The following is a 21,520-nucleotide window of genomic DNA, read 5'->3' on the forward strand; positions in this document are numbered from 1 at the left end:
ACTGTAGCCCTTGGGATTTGATCCTATCTAGTGCAGATTCTTTCCAGTAAATGAAACCAAAATATAGTTTGTAGAGGCTTTTTTAAAATACATATGTATTTATATGTGTATGTGTGTATTTTAACGCATTTGACATAAATATGCTACTCAATATGCCTGTATCCCTCTCAGTGTCTGTTGCCAGGTTGCTGTAGTCATCTTTAAATTTTCTTGGATGAGGTTAAAAGCTTTCCAAAGCAATTGCAGCCTTTTGTCATGTGTTACAGTACGTAGCACCATACACCCCTGTTCCTGAATTTTCTTCTTCAGTTGAATTTGGCACAGTTTTCTGATTTCTAAATTACATCCAGATAGGATGTTCCACTCATGCTATGCCCTCCAGCATTTGAAACTCTTGTTAGTGAATTTAACTCCATATCTTTCAGGGAATAAAAGCACTGCTTCTTTTAAGTATTTGTTAGAAGGGCATATTGAACTTGAAGCCAAATCTAATGCTTCACCTTTGAGGAGTGTTAGTTAGCAGAAAAAATAAAATCCTCCTGGATTTAAAACTGATGGCAGTCCTTTTTTCTAAAGCTTACAGGAGTTCCCTTTTGTAGCCAGGATTAGATCTTATGAAGATGGCTATGTTTCTATCCATTCTAGTTTCTTGATATGGAAGTCACCCTCCTATGTATAGCATCCCGACATCTTTTCTTGCACTGAATTAAAAAGTATTTCCAAATTGTTTTCCAGTGGTGATGGGGAATGATACAGAGAAAGACACTATAGATACTAATAGAAAGAAGAAAAGGACTGGTTCATGTAGGAAGAGCAGCAGCTAAGAAGAAATAAGGGTTATAAAAAGCACAGAGAGAAATTGCAGGCATGATGTGAGTTAAGGTGGTACTAGGGACGGTTGAGGTGGCTAAAGATGCACTTGATGGTCACTGGTCATCTGCTATTCTGCTCACTCTATCTCTGTGCTGCTGAAGGATATGAAGCAATGCTTACTTATAGGCAATGTTTGTTAGTGTGTGGGCTTTGCTGTTTTTCACCCTGTCACTCTGTGAAGCAGCTCCTATTTTTTAATCCCCTTAAACCTAGTCTGGCACCAAAGCATCCCTCCTGAGATGTAATCCTCTTACTTCAGTTCCACTGCGATGCTCCAGTTATGCCCGTGTGCTTGGGTGCACGAGCAGAAGGGTTTCTGTGCTTACCAAATGTTGGAAAAAGTTAAATATCAATGTACCTGGATTAGGAGTCCCCACACAACTAGTGTCCAAAGTAGTATTTTTTAATCTTGAATCCCAAAATCCTAACAAATCTCAAGATCCCAAATCCCAACTTGATTTCAGAAGCCTGTGGATTTCTTATGCTATGGTGCCTCACTTGTAACCCCCAAGTCACTTGTAACTTGTAAACTTGTAACCCAGAAGCAGGCATCTTTGAAGGTTAATGCATTGATTGCATCACCTTCAGTTTGCTTGTCTCCAAGCACAGGCATGAGGGCATTGTGGAGTACCTTCTGCATTCTCATTGACCACCATGATTAGAGATCTGAAGGCCATTGTGTGGCCAGGGAAGCGCAAGGAGAATTTGCCCATCTACAAGTGGTGAGGACAAATAGAAAAGTTTCAGGGGGGAAGATTGGTGGGGTGAATGAGACCATTCTTCTGTCTCGGAGGAATGGCTTACTAAGGTGTAGTTAGTACTTTGCCAGGTGGTGGGTTCCAGGAGGCAGATCCCAAAGTCTGATATGCCATATGAAAATTAATGCCCTGATAAGATTCAGCTGGGATATGTACATTCTGTGACTGAGAAAAATGGAAGGGAGAGATCTCAATCATATTCTCCTTGCTTTGGCATGGCTTCACTCTACATAAAACTCATCCTGTGCAAACCACACACCACACATGCTATTCATCCATGTGCCTGTAAGAGGACACAGCTTCAGGCTGTGACACTGAGCAACACCGCATGTAAGAGTAGGACAAGTAAGGGTGAATTTCACACCAGGCAGCGTAACTGCCCTGTGACTCAGGTTTCTCCTCTGCCAAGTGATGGCCACATTTGTCTGCTTCAGGATACTGATGTCAGATTCCAGAAACATGTTTTGCGAGAGGCTGTAAATTGCAAACTGGCCTGATTGTGTCCCTCTTATAGTTTATCTTACATATTCTCTCAGCTCTTATTTTGAGTTGCTCCCTAGTGCTTTTCAGCACTGCACAAGTGCAATATTCCCTCTGGAGAGGGAAAACTGTTTTGGAGGACAGATGCTATACAAGAAGCATGTTTGTTGTGTGCTGAAGTTTCAATCCTGTGGTACAGGTTTATGTTCAGTGGTGATTTGGGTGTTACCCATATGCATGTTTATGTTAAGAGAGGTTCTTAAAATTTCATATCCTCTTTTTGATATCATCCATTCTGTCCTCCGGGGTACTAGCAGCAGATAGTATTAAGGAACCTTGCAAAAAAGGTATTAAATTTTTTGAGTGTTCATAGAGAACTGGACGCTTGTCCCTTTGAATGCTTGCTTTTCTAATTTACCTCTCTGCTGTGCTCCTTTGTCCTTTGTTCTTACCTGCAGGATAAGACTGCTGATTTCACTACTTTTGAATTTTTAGAGCTTTGAATTTTAAATGACTGAAAGAGGTTTGTCCAGCTGCTTTTCACTAGAGAGATGTTTTCTTCCTTCCCATGTGTTGTGAAGAGTTTGCAAGGTAAGGTTACTTGAAGCCTATAAGGAATATATCTAAGGAGTCACAGGCTTTTGCCAGACCTTGTATTTAAATATCCCCATCTCCCTATTTTGAGGATTATTAAAAATCAGTCAGTCTGTCATAACTACAGGTGAACGGTATCTTTTGATCAGTTTTTAAGTGATTACCCTTTATAAGCACCAGTCCTTCCTGCATTTTCCTGTGGGTCAGTTCCCATTGTTCATGGTGCTTTTTTTTCGTTTTGTTGTAGAAATCCCTGTTCCCCAGCCTCAGGTCTTGCCTAACATAAATTATTTAATCCCAGCAATGAATTTCCTCCTGGATGCCTGTGAAAACACAGGGACATTTCAACTTCCTTAAAACATGTATTTTGGAGTACAGTCCAGTTGTTCTTGCAGATTGCATCCTTAGCCCATGCTACTTCATCAGTTTCATCAGTCCCACTGCCTGCGCTGCAAGATGCAGCTCAGCAATGGCTAATCCTTCCCCTGCACTCCTGGCTTTCCCCAGAGTACTTATCTGGCAAAATCATCTGTCTTACAGAGAATGCCTACATGTTACTTCTTTTCTGAAAGGCTCCTTTAAAACTAAGGATAGTGCTTATATTTGGGAATAATTTTATCTTTTGTATATTCAAAACTAAGAGGAATCAGAAATAGATTTGGGGGATGACTGCTGCTGCTGAACCCAGGACGGGTATGTAGACTGGGAAGTTCAAGTTCTGGATCAGAACCTTGGTGTAACAGGATCAGCAAATGTTTTCAGTATGATGCCCAGGCAAAGCTTCCAAACTGAGCATCCTACTCTTTAAGTGAATCCTCTCTGCTGGGTTCTAGAGCCTGTGATGAAGCCCCTCTTTTATTGCTACACCTTCTCACTCAGTTACTAGTGTGGAGCCTAAGAGAAAACAGCCTCCATAGAAAACTATATGTATTTTCAGAAGGTATACAGAAGTGATCATTTAGTAGTACTTTGTGGCTTTTAAAAAATTAGTTAAGAAAATACAAATTGTATTTTAATAAAATAAAACAGCTGCAGAGATAATGTGTAGAGCACTGAGCTTTTTTTAAATCTAGCTTTGGTGGAGGTCAATTTAAAGGCAGTTTGACAAAAGCAGATTGTATAAGCTAATACACTTTTTCTGAAAACTTTGATGCAATTTCCTGTGACACAAAAACCGCCCTCGCTCAAAGCTCTAGGGAATGAAGGGCAGGAGATTTACTGTGAATATGAGACTTATTTATAACCCTTTCCCCTGGCAAATAAACTTTAGAAAATGCTATGTCAGCGCGTGTGCAGGAATGCAGTACAGTCCCCAGTAGGTCAGCCAGCACTGTTGACAGCTGCATTTCATTTTCTGTTTCATAGGAATAAATGTAAGAGCAAAGGGACCCAGTGAAGTGAATTGTTTCATAGTACCTGCAAATTATTAGTACTTTTGAGATGATGTGTATGCATGCTTCCTTAAAAAAACTCTGAAACCAAGCAGGATTTTACTGGAACTGGAACATGAGAGTTGCAAAAAGAGAATGAGTAAATGTCTACAATTAAGTGGAAGGAAAATCTTCTATTCCAATAGGCTAATGGACCAGAGATTTTATTTTAGGAGAAAATGCAGGCGTTCCTGGGACTGCGGTGGTAAATTTAGTTCTTATGCAGCTGCCGGCATTCAGCTTCTTCAGACACACAAAAACTTCAACCTCCTTATTAGACTGAAGCTTTCCAACTGGGTGAAGAGCAGCGCTCTTCTGGAAGATTTCTCTTCAGCTGGTAGGTTTTGTTAGTCATCCTCAATTGCCTCAAACAGTATTCCGCTGTAATCTGATGATTTTAGGATCACAGTGATGGGAAGTGGTGCTGCCTACACAGAACATCCCTTTTTCAGCTATAGCTGCCCTGACCAGGAGTGATGATTAGGGTGCTCTGAGCACCATACTCCATATTCACACCACGTGCTCAAAAAAACCAAAATAAAATAAAATAAACTGAAAGTTCTACTTTGCATTTACTGTTTGTTGGCCTTCAGGACAGTGTTGATAACACACTGATGTTACAGTGTTGCTAAGTAGTGTTTACCCTAAGTCAAGGACTTTTCAGTTACTCATGTTCTTCCAGTAAGAAGGCGCATAAGAAGCTGGGAAGGGAGCACAGCCAGGACAGCTGACCCATACTAGCCAAAGAGATATTCCATATCATAGTACATCATGCTCAGTATATAAACTGGGTGAAGTTGGCCTGATAAACTGGGGAATCAGTCAGCAGGTGGTGGGCAATAATTTTGTGAATTGTGAATCATTTGTCTTTCTTGGGCTTTACTCATCTCTCCCTCTCCTTTTCGTCATTTTTAGTAGTAGTGATAGTATTGTTATTATTTACTTCAGTTATTAAACTGTTCTTAGCTCACAGGTTTTCCCTTTTTCTGGTTCTCCTCCCCGTCACACCAAAACCGGGGGAGTGAGTGAGTGGCTGCATGGTCCTTAGTTGCTGGCCAGCCTTAAACCATGACGGCATTGCGGAGCAGTCCCTTCTTGCACACGGGTTCTTTTAGATGTGCTCCTGCCTCTCCCTGCTGAACATGCAGTAAACGTAGATTTCTGTTTGCAAAGGCAAACACGTTTTTCTAGCCGACTTTTACTGCAATTTCTTCTGTTTCTCACACTTTAAGGAAATCAGTATTTTTACAACTACTTTAGGTCCCAATCTGCAACAGTGTGCTTAATACCAGCTGTAGTTACTGAAATACTTTTTTTTTTCAGATCAGGATGTGATCAGTAACTCAGTATGAGTCTTCCTGAGACTGCAGACATTTCTTGTTGCTTTTGGTGGAACCACTGTGTGTACATGGAGTGCTGGTTTATTGCTTCCTCCAGGAAATAATTCATCCAAGTCTGTGTGTCTTAGCCTGCAGTAGCTGGTTTGAATCTGCTTCCTGGTGTTCTGAATGTGTGAAGCACAACTGTAAAGTCTTGTTACTTTCCTTAACTTTATTTGTTTACTTTCACTTTTAATAATCTATTGCTTCAGCTGTTTTCATATAAAGACTTGTCTTACTGTTGATCACCCCATTCGTCTGTTGCTAAATTCTTTGCATTTCTGCAGCATCTCTTACTAACAGAGGCTAAACTCCTGGGCCGATTGACGTTAGTGGTGGAATTCCCCTTGTCTTACATAAAGCTGGGATTTAACCTCTAGTGACCGTATGCAAAAGCTGTTGACCTGCCACTGGTTTTGATATGGTTTCAGTTTTCCACCCATTCCTTCTCCTTGTTTGCTTTGTTGAATGCTGCTGCACTGTGAAGAGAGAAAAGATCTGATACAGTCTCCTATTCAAGAAATAGTGTTGCTGAATATGGAACTAGAAAATATATTCCCTACAGAATAGGGACCATTTCGCTTTCAGTGCCACTGTAGAAGACTTTCCTCTTACTCTTTATGGCCATGCCATCTCATTTTCTTCAATCACTTCTGTAAATAAAATAGTTGAAATGACCTTCCTAAACAAACATAAATCTCCTGTAGGATTTTGTTTTCATCCTGTCAGCCTCCTGTGTTGTGTTATCCACTCTGAGAGTAGGAAATGAGGAATGTAGAGAATCTCAATCTTCTGAGCACTTGCCTTCCACCAGAAAGATTTCTTTAATCGATTTTCATTTGTGGGCATATGCTGTTGTGACAGACATAGCAAAGAAGGTGGGAACATGGTGTAAACATAGACCAGCAATCAATATTGGTAAACTAGATAGCATCAGGTGTTAGACATGGATTTAGGTGGTGTTAACAGACTTGAAGATAGATGCGGAATTCTTACCCTCCTCCTGTATCAGGCACCCACTTAATGAGTGATATACAGGAAAGACTAATGGAACACATTAAAATTCTGCTTCTATCCTTTACTTTCCCTTCATTTTCATTTTTCTTCCCTTGCATGTCTGTGATGTGTGGTGCTGTACTTTCCCTGCTCCTGCTTCATGACTGAAAGGTAGCCAGAATCAGCAGGATTTTCACCTATGAGTAACAGGTCCTAAACATCCTCAGAGTGAGTGCCAGATTATCTGCTTGAGATTGAAGAATGCAGTATTTCTCAGCACACCCCTTGTTTGCTGGTTTCTGTAACCTGTTTATCTGTGACTCTTGGGAACCTGCACCCTTAGTTCTGTTACTGAGTATGTTGATATTTCAAGTGCAACACCCCAAATATGGAAATGAATTTAATGACTACGGATTCTTAGACTAAAAACCAAATACGTTTATTGTGTGTTAAATCCTTTTTGTTTAAGAGAAGAGGCTTCTGCAGCTTTTAGCACTGTACAAATCATGGAATTGTGTTGTCAGTAAGAAATGGCCATTTTGAGTTACTATTGCTCACACAGGAGCGTGAGCAAAGGGGATGGTCTGAAAGACAGTCCTGGGAAAGCATTGTCTTATTCAGATCTGAATTTTGCAGAAAGCCCAGAAATACATGATTGCAAAAATGACTTGGCAGGGCTGTGCTGTGAAGGGGGCGGTTAGTGACAGCATAGCAGGCTGGGGATGTAGCCAGGTGTTTCAAAGCACAGCCTTACCAGGTTCTTGCCATACGCTGGTACTCTACTAGTATAACGACTTGAAATGTTCACAGCACCAGCAGTGCAGAATGCTGACAGCACAGTGAGTGCTCATGAATGATATTGTCCCCAGTATTCTTCTTCTGCATCGCCCCATGTAGATTTTTGTGGACATGCGCTAGTTGGCTGCATCCTAAAGCCTCAGGTGAGGGCTCATGTGAGACCAGCTGTGCTTCCCTGACAAAATGTTCTTGGCTTACTGCTTAGAGTAACCAGCTACACCTAGAGAGTTTGTTTCCTTTGTTTCTGGTATCAAGAGTTATGTTTTTGAGAAAGAGAGGGTAGTTGGCTGTGCGTAGGTTTTTTTATTAACAAACTTTATGTATATAAGTGTGTGCATTCACACATGCATGTTCTTTAAGTGACTTGGGGTAAGTAGAGGATTGACACATGAATTTCCTGGATAATTAGCCAGAAACTGAACAGTTACTTAATACATTTTTAGTAATAAATAAAATAATAAAAATTAATATATTTTTAGTAGTAGATTTATGCTTTGAAAGATTCTTGTTCTGCAGTTTTAAATAAACTACCCTTTAAATGAAGAGTACCTTTTCTCTTAGCTATGATTCATCTTTCTTCCTAAAGAAGTGTTTCCTTAAGTAGTGTTGGTTTATTTCTGTAAGGATGGTTAAATATTTAAAAAAAATATTATTCTTTGTGTGTTCTCTGAGCTTACAAACAATGGTCCTAAGAAATGTAATGTGCTTAAAGCTGTCCAGAACATCACAGGTTAGAATTTTACAAGGATCTTATTCTAACCAGTGTTTGGCTAAGTAACTTCAATGGGGTCTGTAGGGCCCAGTTCATAATTTACCTAAGTTTGTGTGATCATTTAACACTAAGGGAGTTTGAAATGCTGCTGGTCAGAATATTTTGCAAAGTGATAAAAATGGGAAAATGAAATTTCAGGCAAAACCAAGCTGGTCTGTACTGAGTAGTTATTACTAAACAGGTCGGATAACAACAAGTGCTCTTTTGAGAGCATTTTGTTCTCTCATGTGCTTTTGGCAACATCATTTTAAATGTTACCAGAAATGTCCTGAATGCTTTCTCAGAATCATTTGGGAAGTGACTTCTCTAATTGCTATAGGGAATATTGTTTGCCTTTATGGTCTGTGCAGTCAGAAATAAGTTAACAAGCAGTCATAATATGTTAAGATGGAAAGGGAGGAAAAGAAGTAAGATAAAAATGAGATAAAATCCCTGAGCAAAATAGAAGCAGCTCAAGCTATCAAGTTTGGGTTTGGAAGTAACCAGTTTTCTATTACTGTTTTGAATCTGTTTTCAGATTCAGGAAGCCTTTGTATTCTTGGCTAGGAGATGATTCTCTGAGTCACTGTTTTAACAGTATACGTTGTTGGTATGAGTTGGAAACCAGAGAAGCTTTATGGACCTTCTTAGCTGAGCAGAGGCAGTGAGCTAGGCAGGTGCATCACAATCAAGTTGTGCATGATGCGCAAACCACATAGGCCCCTGCCACCCTGCCCAAGAAGCATGTGCTAGCCTCGTCCCACAGTAAGCAACTGAACCTGCGAAGTCGTGTAGACATTGAGAAAGGCCAGCTCTCTGGAGAGTTCATCTGAGCTGCAGGCTTCCTGTGTCTGTTGGCAGCTTGAGAAATTCCAAATTGCCAGTTGCCTAGAGGGTTTTTTAATCTGTGAATGTTTAAAATAGTCAATTGCTTTGGCATATTGACATGTGTAGTGTACCATGAGAATTCCAGCAGTTGCATTAAGTGCAGTTACTTCACAAAAGATAGAATGTTATTCATCTTAATCTGTTTATAATTGCTGGCTTCCTCTGTTTGTATCTTTCTGTCTCTTCTGTAAATACATGAAATTGTTTGAAACAGGCTTTTTGCTGTCACACAGGTAAGACTAATGCATCCTGCTTCCATTATCAAGAAAGGTGTATATTTTTAGATATGTCTTTTGTAGTTTATGTAATTTGATCCCTGAGGGAAGGATTCATTTTTATGTGTTACATCATATAAAGGCAGGCATCCATTTCAGGCAGGTTGGCTGGCAACAGCAAGATAATAACATCCTTAAAACATGTTGGATGCCAAACTTTGCAGTCTACTTTCTTTGTTAAAAATGGGGCATGTAGCATGTGAATGGTAGTAAGTGTGCAAATGAATGTCATTTTAGTGAAATGTATCAGACTGATGGTCTTATGCAGAAATTAAAATTTGCTCTTCAAAGTGGGGCAGCCTTAGCTCAGGAAGAGGAAGGCTTTCATGTCATCTTCTAGCTCAGACAAAGAGGGAAGATCTCCATTTTGAAATGACAGCTAGAGATGCAGGTTATCCATAATCAGATGCACTTTGTGGAGCTTTTGCATGTAAAGCAAAGCTATGCAAAAACCAGAAAAATGGTATGTTGAAAAAGTCTGGAGAACAAAGCCATGGAGAAAAGGGTATTTTTGAAGAGAATACTTTCCTTACCTTATCCACTGTATGGCTGGACTCAAGAATGGCTCCAAACATTGTATCCCATGTGCTCATTAAGACCAGACCTGACAAGGCTGAGCACACATCAGTACACAATGAGTAAGGACTTATGCACAGTTAGACCATATCTGCATGCCTGTCAGGTTTACACAGTATCAGACACATCCATGTGAGCTCTGAGAGCTGTTAACAAGGCAGGCGGGGACATGAAGCGCTTTGTGCTTCTGACCACATTGTGGCGCAGACACGGCAAGGCAAGAGTCTTATTTAACTACAACATTCTGCTGTGTTTGCCTTGTTCTTTGAATTTCCTCTCATTTACAGTTCTTGTCTGTGATCTGTTAGACTCCTTGACTTCCCTTCCCTAACCCTTGAAGGAGCCTTTGCTTTGAATTCCTTTAAGTCTGTCATTAAAGCCATTCTGTCTGTAGTCTTGCTTTTGTTGGTTTTTCTTTCCAGTTAAAGATACATGATCTCGTGATTTTATTTCTGTTGCTGATGTTTCCAGGCACAGCTGTAAGTTCAGCACCTGGAACAAAGCTTGTTAATTCTCCAGTGTTTTACTTCCAGCCTTGTTTTTTGCCTTCGGGTTGTTTTCCTGAGTTTGTCTCCCCCTATGTGAGGTGGCTTGATGTGAACATGAATGAGCAAGTTAGTGAGCTGAGTAATCGGCAGTGAACTTGCTATAGATTTTCCACTGTGATGGAAGATCTGAAATCTTTTACTGAGTTTCTGCACTCATTTGTGAATTTCTCGTCTGAGAAAATCAAGTGGGATCATCCAAGAACAGATAATACTCAGCTAGATGGATGGGGCAGATTGTTTGAATTCCTTTTTCAGTATTTATACTGGAGCTTCAGGAAGGCAAAGAAGGAAGTAGGTGGTGTGATTTCCATCAACACCACCACCCCCACCACATTGTTTTCCAGTGTCCAGGGATAAATAGGTATAGATGTCATTATGGTTCTTTGATTAGATGCCATTCTTCTTCTAGCTGCATGCAAAAATCATTGATGAAACTTTGATGAAATTTAATCGTATTTTATGGACAAAATTTGAAATGAGCAAGGTTTAAAAAGTTTGCCATGCACTGGCTTTTTAAGCTGTTAGTAAATTTATTGCTCTTCCATGATAACCTGCTGCCAAAGAAATAAAGGCCATGTTCAGTTGATATGATACAAAATACCATTTCCTACTGAAGTAATTACATGTCGGGTTCTGTCAGTCACAAGATCTAGTGCTGACAAAGCTTTTGTAATTTAACAATCCATTGGTTATGACAGATGAAGAAAATAATCCACAAAGCCTTCTCCCATTTCTTTCCTCTCATTCTACTCATTTCAGACAATTTAAGTGCATGTGACAATATTGTCAACAACAATCACCCCTCTCCCCAGACTAAAAGCACATGTTCTTTTTTTTCCCTACTGTTCAGGTATAGGGTTGCAGGACAAGATTAGCAGAAATTCTGAAAAGAGGTTGCTAGGAAATCTGATACAGTTATGAAACCTGAAATAATACCTGGGTGTGTACGGCTGCGTGTTTGTAGAACAACTGTGCATTCATGATCTGGTCATGGGACTTGATGGGACAACTGAGTTTCACTCCTGACTTGCTGCTTTGCTTTTCAATGGTCCTTCAGCACCTCACCATTTCAAGTGACAGTGTTTTGTCTCCCATTCTGTAATTCTCATAAGATCTAAGAATGAGAATTGCTGTATGAATGGGAGCAATTATTACTAATCCATTCTCTTCTGCAAAGTTTTTTATTAAGGAAAGTAACTATTAACCCAGAAGACTTTGTTGAAATGTTGCCTGTGCCATTTGTTGATAACAGAAAGTGATTTTACTGGATAACGATATTGTGCTTAATATATCATTGTAAAATGCAATTGTAATGCACAAAATGAGATTAAAATGGCTTTCAGATTCCACATAGAAAACCACAAGTAGGCAGTGCCCTAGCCAGTCTGCCCTGATTTGTTTAACTGTATCTCTGTTGGGCTGAGGCATTAATACTTACCTTGTAGGAATCTGCAGCTGGGGCCTTGCAGTAACAACATCTCCAGGTCTATGAGCAGAGATTAAAGATCGATTTAGTATTAGCCGTACTTTAGGACTGAACACAGGTGGTAGTCAAGGGTGTAGCCAGAAGAAGGCTACACAAGCTGTGAGACTGCTTCCTTTGTTGTCTTGTATGTCCCTGCCTTATTGACTGAAAACCAAAGTGTTGGAAACACAAAACTATTTTACCTGGAAACTTTCCCTTTTCCATCCTGGCAAGGACATCCAAGTTGCATTTCTTTAGGATGCCCACTTGCTGAGGTGCATTAGTTCTACATCTGAGTTTGAAGAAGGGTCATCATGGTACATTGGTATTTGTAAGTGCACAAGAGCAGCTATGGCTGCCTGAATTGTTATCAGTGAGTGGGGACCCTCCTGCAGGCTCACATGATAGGAACTGGTGGTTGGGGTTCACAAGTCTTCTGGGTTTGGCTGTGTAAGTTACACATCTGTTGTGTTTAGTGAAAATGGGTATCTTGGTAGGGAAGCAAGAGTAAAATAAATGTAAGTTCTGAATATGAAAGACTGAGGTAAAAGGGAGAATGGGAGGGAGGTGTCAGTTTCTAGATCTCTGAACTGAGAAGTCAGAGTTGTCATGCAAGAGTAACCAAGAAATGGTGGCAGAAGGGAAAATGAGCCAGCAAGGTGGAGAAGGCAAGATGAAGAGCCCTGCAGGAAAGCAGATGTGAGCTGAAGCAACTACTGAAGGAAGGAGGCAGCTCTGTCACTCACAGAAGGGAGCAATTCAAGGGAGAGATAGAAAAGGAAAGCGAAGTTGGGAGGGTTGCAAGCAAGTGCATCCAAAGTTTAGAGGAACATGTCACCGTAGGAAGCGGTAACAGTTTTTCTGGTTTTCAGTCGTTTCCCTGCTTATGCCCTCCTCTGCGTTTCCCTAGAGCCAGGCTCTGATATCAGAGAAAGTCAGAGCAGCAGCTGGCAGTGAGTGGCTCAGGAGAAGTTACAAGTTGCACTTGTAAATTTTTCCTATCTAGATTTTTTTCTTTAAAGTGTCTGCCAAGTGGTTTTAGTTGAGTAGGATGATTTTAAAAAGCAGAATTCCAATTATCGCGTACAAAAAGACTGATTGGCTAAAGTAGAGTGACACTTGCTTTAACCGGTGGTAATTGTATGGTCCATGCTGGCGGATGTTGCGTTTGTCTTGACCTTTCGTTCAAGTGCAAAGACTAATGCTTTTGCAAGAGGGAAGGAGAGATTGTTTGGAGCTGTAATTGCCAGACTAGAATATGTCCTACTGTGCAATGGAACTTACTAGAGAACACCTCTGAAGACATTTATTTGTTGGGTAGTGATAGTACTGTAACAGAAACCATTTCTATGTCAGTGTTAATTTGTGAATAATTGATAAAAGATCCCAGGATGAATGTAGTGGTGATAAATGAAGTATGAAAATTGAGCTTTTGTTTGTTTGCCTTTAAAATAATGTTTATTTATTCTTCACTTAGTAACTGTGCCTGCCATTAAAATCTACCTATCCCAGGAGTCCTTCCATGGCTTACAGCACTTTTGTATCTTAATGACTGGAAAATATAACAGCATCCTCAGTTTATCAGCATGGGAAACACCAGCAAGCACTGGCTCTATTTAATGGCTTCCATGGTGTTTTTTTCTGAAGAATAGATGTTTATTATTTTATTTGTAAAAGAGAGCTAAGCAGCCCAGCTGGGCTTCATGAACTGTATTACTGAGAGATGTTCCTGTTGTTGTTTAAGGATTAAAAAAATAAATAAATTTTTTTTTTTGGTCCTTTGCAAGTCGCTGAAAAGAAAGGACTGTATTTTCTTTCTTCAGCAGGGGTGCTGCTTGTGTAGTCAAAAGTGAACTGGAAATTACTGTTGTACAGCACAGTTCAGTTGTTTATCTCTTTTCAGCCCAACACTTTTTAAAGTATGCATGTACAAAACTCTGAGACTTAGGGCAGCTGTTTCAAACAATGTCCTTGATTAAAGGGCAGGCTAAGACAGGGTCAGTTGGTGTCCAAGGGCTGAAACAATTTTATCTGGATTATGGGGCTGCTTGGCAGTTGACAGGACAACCAGACTGAAAACTGCATTATTTGCCAGTCTCTGTTGGATCTGGTAGTGGCTGTGGGGTCAGTTGTTACTCCATAAAAATATGGCTGAGTTGATGCTTTTCCTGCTTGGTGTAAGTAGCTCTTTAAAGTACAGATTTTGGCCAATCTGGGCTAAAGCTGTAGTGAATTTCCAGTTCATCTTACTGATGTGCCAGCTTTGTGTGATAAAGAATCTGAGATGTGAAAGAGCACTTAGGTGGCTAGGAGTCCTTTAGGAATATCACAGTTACCTAATTACATGTTTGTGTGCATTCTGTAATCCTTAAGGGAATGTATTTCAAGACCACTTTGTTGTTTAAAAATGATCACTATTTCAGTAACAAAAGCAGTTGTTTATAGTCGTCTACTGACTGAAACCTTTGATAGGTATGTTTCCAACAGTATATCAATAAAGGTAATATGAGCATCTTTCTCTTAGAGGCTCCTGGCATCCATCAGATAAAATCAGTTCTGCGAGCAGAGGCAGAAAGGCTAGTTTCTGTGGCACAGCTAAGAGTATGTTTGTTCTGCATCATTTACCATGCTGTACAAATACAGGTCTTGTCATCCAGCCTATTTGTGCTTATTGAATTTTAGCGCATCCTTTTCAACACAGGTGCCTGTGTAAGTTCAGTCATACTCCCTTGCAGGCTGCTGCTTCAGCTAGACAACAGTATTTGGGGAGTGTTGAGTTAATGTGAAGAAACCTCTGCTGTTTTTATTTTTGTCTTTAGGAATTTCACCTAGAAGTCTTTGACACCTATGGCTGGATTTCAGACTTGGCCCCTGTGTGGAGCTGTATGTGTTGCTTCAGGCAGATTTCTTGGCCACGGGTATCACTCTTCACTATCATTTTCCCTTGTCTCACATCGTCTTGCTTTGTTTACCTTCTACATGTCCCTAGGAGGCCAAGCACAGCCTGCTTCCCCCCACACCACATGTATAGGCAATGACAGGTCTTTGTGCTTGCCAGCTTGTGTTGATCTCTTATCATCATAGCTTGAGAACATGTCTCTGACTCCTTTTTCTTCATTCTGACTTCTGAAGCTTCAATGAACTTTTTTTTTTCCCTGTTGCTATAGTTACACTGCCTTTGATGAAATCAGCTAGGTCCTTCTCTTATGGTTGGAGTTGGTTCTTAGCCCTACTGGTTCTGGCAGTAGTTCCATCTAATGTTAACTTCATGTAAGCCTCATGTCCATATTTTTGGATGTGTTTACGTGTTTATTTCTCTTCCAGGAATAGTGTTACCTATGTAACAAAAGCTTATAGCCATCTCAGAGGCAAAATTCAGCCTTGCAGGCCACAACTATTCCAGACCTTAAACTGATCCGTGCTGACTTTTAGGTTGTCCGTCATTCAAAATTGGTGGGGGTTCCCTGGTTGCTTCTCCTCTGTTCTTCTGAAATATTAATTTACTGTTTTCTGGGTATTCAAACTCCTACATACAGAGGTTTTCAGAATTCTATATTTGCTTCTTCGAGTTTTTAAGGGAGGAAGTACAGTTTATATCTGTCAGCTGAGGCAGTGCCTGGGACTGTGCTGAGAGACAAGCAGTATTTATATATATATATATATATATATATATATAACGCAAGGACAGCCTGCTTTTGTAAGCACGTGCTGAAGTTTTTTTTTGCCTTGCCTTTTCTCAACACAAAGCTATGAAGTTGCTCTGGGCATGTCTTATAGGAAGAAGTGTATGAGAGTGCATGGATCTGAAAGTGTGGGCGTGGCTAGGTACCCAGCCAGCTGGTCTGACTTGATGTGGGCTTCAATTATTGAAGGTCACTTGAATTGGAACAAACCATAGGCAGGAGGTCTGAAATCAGTGTGCTATGCCCAAGGCTGAGCATAGGAGTAACAGCAATTGACTATTAAGGGGTTTGGGATTTTTTATGTCCCCATTTGTTAATATACAGGACTACTGATCTCAAGCTCTATATAATCAGTCAGTGCCAATGAGAACTGGAAGCTAGTGCTGTCAAAGTGTCTCTGTTAAGTTAAATTTATTCAGGAATAAAGGTGAAAAAGTTTGGCTCCTAAAATCCCAGATGAAAAGATGCACTTCTAGAATCACTTATTGAGCATAGAGCCCATAGGAGAAAGTACTAAATTTACCCTTTTTTCGGAAGGTTTAAATCTCAAACCAATTTGTATCCTGGCTTCCCAGACTTAAAGAACATACGTACTGATCTGTAACCAAATGTGGTGACTTCCCCTGTTCATAATATTTGCTTAGGAAAGAAAAAAAGTTTTTGCAGAGCAATTTCTAGGCTCTTCCAATGGAGCAATTTTGTCCATTTACACATACGGTAAACTGATGTTCAGAAACAAGGAACCCTTAAAGAATGAAATACCTCAGTGAAACTTACAGTTTATTTTGGTAGGAGGTAAGATTGTCATCCTTACTAGTCACGGTGTGCACACTGAAAAGTGAGTAACAGATACAGTCATCAGTGATACCAGTTTTGAGAATTGCATCTTCTGCATTTTCATCTTCCAGTTTAATTCTGAGTTCTCTGGTAAAAAGGATGTTCCTCAGTAATTCTGCTTTGTCTCCTGAAATGACATGTATGTGGTTATTCACAATTGTTTCCGGACATCACTGTGATACTTCTGTTTTTCTTTAAGCAAGTGCTTTCAGTTTTAGTGGTTGGATGTTTGCCTTTAGATACAGATGAAGCATATCTGCTTCATCTGAGAAAAGGGTTTGCAGTATTCATAGAGAGAATAAATCATTGTTCTAGTATTTCTCACTTTGTACTTGTCTTGGCTGTGTGATTTTCTGCAAGGTAATATCTTGTTAAGCAAACACAGCAATTTAGTGATTAGCATAAATCAGGTTCATGTCAGTAGAAGCAACATCCTTAAAAGCAACAGCTGTAAGTCTTTCTCTGTGGAATTTTGTTTCTAATACCAGCTTTAGTATATCTTCATAACTCTGATTTGTTGCTGCTGATCAATGTTGCTAACAGCGATCCTATTCTTCCTCTTTCAGAATGAGAAGGCTTTGGGACATTCTGTGAGCCGCTCTAGTAACATTTCAAAGGTATGTTCCTCAATATGAACTCAGTCTTTGATAAACTTGGGGATACGGGGTTTTCTTTCATTTCAAAACTGGGGTAATATATGCGGTAATGCGACCAGTAAAAAAATGCTTCTTATGCCTGTCTGTTATTGATAGTTGCTTCTGAAACATTAGAACTCTGGTGTTTTGTAGATACTCTTTACAGGTCAAATGAAGTGGAAGCTACAGTAGGTTTTCTCTTTCACACTGTCAGCCTCCTTAGCTTGGTAGGACCAAGATAGATGACAAATGTCTGAGATCTTATCCTGGGGAGAAAATCGTTCCAAAACCATCACTCAAGTATGTTCTTTTATACCATCAGTTATCTGACATAATCATAGAATCATAGAATAGTTAAGGTTGGAAAGGACCTTCAGATCATCAAGCTCCAACCCCCCTGCCGTGGGCAGGGACACCTCACACAAAACCATGTCACCCAAGGCTCTGTCCAACCTGGCCTTGAACACCGCCAGGGATGGAGCATTCACAACTTCCCTGGGCAACCCATTCCAGTGCCTCGCCACCCTCACAGTAAAGAACTTCCTCCTTATGTCCAATCTAAACTTCCCCTGTTTAAGTTTTAACCCGTTACCGCTTGTCCTGTCACTACAGTCCCTAATGAAGAGTCCCTCCCCAGCATCCTTATAGGCCCCCTTCAGATACTGGAAGGCTGCTATGAGGTCTCCACGCAGCCTTCTCTTCTCCAGGCTGAACAGCCCCAACTTTCTCAGCCTGTCTTCATACGGGAGGTGCTCCAGTCCCCAGATCATCCTCGTGGCCCTCCTCTGGACTTGTTCTCTCTAAGATATGTGTAGCTGTGCATCCTGTAATATGTATTGGATGTGTGCTTATTATTTTATTGTCATTTCAACACTGAATTATTGTTAGAACCATGAAATCTATTGCTGTCAAGGTGTGACTGTGTAAGTATTTTTAAATGTTTGCTCTTGCTCTTACAGGCCTGTATCTTGTAAGTGATGCTTGATGCTCTACCCATTCAGTATACAGGCACACTTCAGATTAGCCAATGGACACATCAGAAGCACAATGGCTTTGTTATGCAGTTGGGGAAAAAGTATCTTCTGATCAGCCCCTTGGTTTATCTCATACAAAATGCTGCTTTGCACATCCAGGCAGCTCAGTGCTAAGCTGCAACACTTCATTTTGCAGTCTACAGGTGGGTTAGCTGTTGCAAGCAATTTGTAGGACGAAACCAATTATAGTAGTTACAGTAGTGGGATGCTGCACAGAAGCTTAAATACATGGAAAAATTTTCATCAGCTCTGACGTCTAATAAGAAAGTGCCTTATATTTTCGTTTAGAATAGTATAATATCCTAGCCAATAAGGCAGATTGAATACATGTGAAGGAGATAGTATGGAAATGCTTGGCTGCCTGTGTAGCCCCTTCTGAAACCCCCAGAGCTTGTTGATAGTACACCATTCTAAGAATAGCTATTTAACCGAAATTGAGTTTCATCAGTTATATGCTGCATTTCCAGATATGTTGGGGGGTGTGTGTACAGAAATAATGATCACGCTTCCTGCAAATGACACATTCAGCTATTATTTTTCCACCTAAATCTAGCTCACAGCATACCATTGTTGCAAATCTGCTACAAATACTTGGCACTGATACTTGATTCAAAGCCTTTCTGGTGCTGATAAGTCATTATGAACCTGCTGTGATTATTACTGTGTATCTTTCCACTGCTCTCAGTTGCACAGTGCAATACAGGTGGAGAGGATTGAGTCAGAACTCATCCTCTAGCCAAGAGAGGATGCTGTGTTACTTGGTGTGACCAAAGAGAGCAATGCCTTAGGGCTAAAAGTGGTCAAGGAGGGAGGCAGACAGATGGTGCCACTGAAAATGGGATCAGCTGGTAGAGGTAGCAGGGTCTTTCCAGAGACCACAAGTGTTCAGGCCAGGTGGAAGCGTCCCTTGAGAGGAAGGGGCAAAAAAGGCAGTTTTCCAAGAGACAGATGCTAAGAGAGGCTGGAGAGATGTTAGCACATGTGGCTAGGCCAAGAAGAAACAGTCACCTGAATACTTGGCATGGGATGGAGGCCAGAAGCAGCAGAAAAAGGAGTAGCGAGTAAGATGCAGGAGGATCTTCATATGGTGCTATTAGGTTTTGTGCAGTCTGTTGCACACTGGGGGATGTGGCATGTCTCCAGGCCCTTCCTTGCTGTTTTGGTGTGTATACTTCAAACATTCCTTTTAAATTTGCTCCACATGAAATGCTTGAATTTTGGGAATCTTTTCTATATTTGTTTTGAAATGAAAAAAAAATAATGTTAAAGGCAGGTTGACTTGATCTACTCATGGGAAGGGGACATGGCCCGATTCCTAACTTACCCATTGAATCACAGTGGTGCTGATTGGAACACCCCGTATTGGCACAGGGGTATGTAGCCCAGCTCCCCATATGAACTATTTACCTTAAGCCAGCATTTTTCCCAAGAAGCCACCATTCACTGGTAGGTGCCTTCCATCATACAAGCCAAACAGAGAAACAGTTGAGCTTATAGAAGTTTCATCATCTAAATGTAGATGAAATTGACCCTGAAACACAGCTAGTCACCAAAAGCAACTGAAAAAGGGATTTTCACAGTGGTGGTAATTCATACCCTCTGCTCTTAGATAAAGGAATTGTGCTTGCAAGCAGATTAAACAAGGTCACTAACAAAGGGGCTCTGCAAACAGTTATCCTCAAATTAGTGATATTGTTTAGCTTTAAAGTGTCTGATATAGCCTGAAACTGTGATGTGTGGAAATCTCTTCAGGTCATATGTGTGCTGTTCTGATCATCTGATTGCTCCAGAGGGCTAATTTTAGAGTAGTGGGGAAGCATTTTGTACTCTCATTTTCATGGCCCTCTAAGGGGTAAGCTTTGAAAATGCTAATACTGGGATCACAGCAAAGGAATTAAAAGTGCATTCTTTCAAAAATTTAAATGCTTTGTCTTTTCTGTACGTTTTTTTCTTTAGAGCAGAAGCACACTGTAAAGTATTAAATTATTCTTAGGCTGAATGGCAGCCAGTGCAAATGCAAAGTGGTAGCCTAAGCTTGCTATAAAATTTAAAATCCATTTAGGCTGTTCATCAGCTTGGAACAGATTTAGGAAAGCATATGAATACACACGTCCACTGTTGCCTGGAGCTTTGATGGATTCAGTGAGTGTTCATCTGTAGAAAACCAGTCCATGTTTTTCAGTCACAGAGCTTAGCTGTCCTTTAGTCTATCAGATGACCAAGGTTAACAGAAAGGAACTGCTGCTTGGAGGTGTTCTGTTCAGGTGCATGCGCCTGGGGGTAGGAAAAGAGAAGTTGCTTAAAAAAAAATAAAAATTTCTTCTACTGAGCTGTTGGGGAAAGGAAAAGACAAGAAAAAATGTATAGTGTGAAGATTAAGGTATGCTCTTTTTTGTGCCCACAAGAGCAAGTAATGTCATGTTGCGGCATGATGCAGTTGTGTTCATAGGGAGTGTGATTTTCTCCTTGTGCTGTGATAAATCCCCTCTCCTGGGGCTGGATTCTTACTTCATATAGGTATGATGGTACCCTGTGAAAGACAAACCTTTAGGTGTTTCCTTTCCTCTTTTGTCCCTGCAGTCAGTTCAAGGTGTTTTGAGGAAGACTTTAAAGTCAGAGGGCTATTTTATTGTTTTTTTTTTCTTCTGCAGAACCTGTGCAGTTGCTACTGGGTTTAGTCAACATTAATCCTGTGCTACAGGCAGGTTGAATTGCACACAGGGAGATTTTGAAAGGATAGATAGCCTTCTTTTTATATCAGCTTTGGCTCTGGTATATCTAGAGAAAGTTCCTGCCAGAATCCTCATTTAAATTTTCTTAGGGAGAATGAAGGGAAGCTGACTTAAGCTTCGCTTCTGGTTTCTAGACATAATGCTAATTATAGTCATATACCTTATATAAAGTATGGAACAAAGTTCTTCTAGCAGCTGACTGCTGGTTCCTATTGACTTGTTGCCAGAATTGTATGGTGGAGTCGACGGTCATGAAAATTTTAGATGCCTCTCTCCCATGTCATCTTTTTTTCTTTTGTGATTATTTTCCCCCCAGATTTCTTAACCACTCTCCATTCTAATAATGCTAATTTATCCCAGCTGAAGACACTTGATTTTAATATGCACTGGAAATCAAATTGGCACAATTCTGGTAGGAAGAATTTAATGGAGAAGTTACTGATATTTGATCCTGCCATATTTGAGAAAAGCTTTCAAAACCAGCCTGTCAGCAGGGCTGTCTACCCTTCACAATATCCAGTCTGCCTGTAGATGGCCTGTTTTGGCTGTCCCATGGGTCAAGTTAGCACACTCGGCGCGGGTGGTTGGTCTCATTGCACTGCTGCCTGGGTGTGCTAGTTCAGCCAGAGCCCTCCTTTGGCATGCACGCAGTGGAACAGCCAGGTCCGTTCCACAGGTGAGCTTTGGAGACTTTCTAGCTGCAGTGCACTTCAGCAGAGCCATAGCCAGTGTGTACGTGGAATACAACACCCGCTGAAAGCGTAAGAACACAAATATGTTGCATCCTG

At 40.6% G+C, this 21,520-nt stretch overlaps 1 protein-coding gene across 10 annotated transcripts in view; it reads left to right on the plus strand.

The window, feature by feature from the left end:
• The window catches only part of MARCHF8 (membrane associated ring-CH-type finger 8), a 95,955-nt gene that overhangs the window by 58,982 nt on the left and 15,453 nt on the right, over positions 1-21,520 (plus strand). For 9 of the 10 annotated variants that reach the window (XM_061459293.1, XM_061459295.1, XM_061459294.1 and 6 more), the window contains one exon: positions 16,898-16,948. In XM_061459293.1, the coding sequence (XP_061315277.1) occupies positions 16,898-16,948 (51 nt within the window). Of the gene's footprint in view, positions 1-16,897; positions 16,949-18,094; positions 19,853-21,520 lie in introns of those variants that run through there. The other variant, XM_061459298.1, reaches the window with a different exon arrangement.

Source organism: Pezoporus flaviventris, unplaced genomic scaffold, assembly GCF_033815535.1.
Source record: "Pezoporus flaviventris isolate CSIRO_AGI_PZ_B2104156 unplaced genomic scaffold, CSIRO_AGI_Pfla_v1 ptg000029l, whole genome shotgun sequence".
In the NCBI taxonomy this organism is placed as follows: domain Eukaryota; kingdom Metazoa; phylum Chordata; class Aves; order Psittaciformes; family Psittacidae; genus Pezoporus; species Pezoporus flaviventris.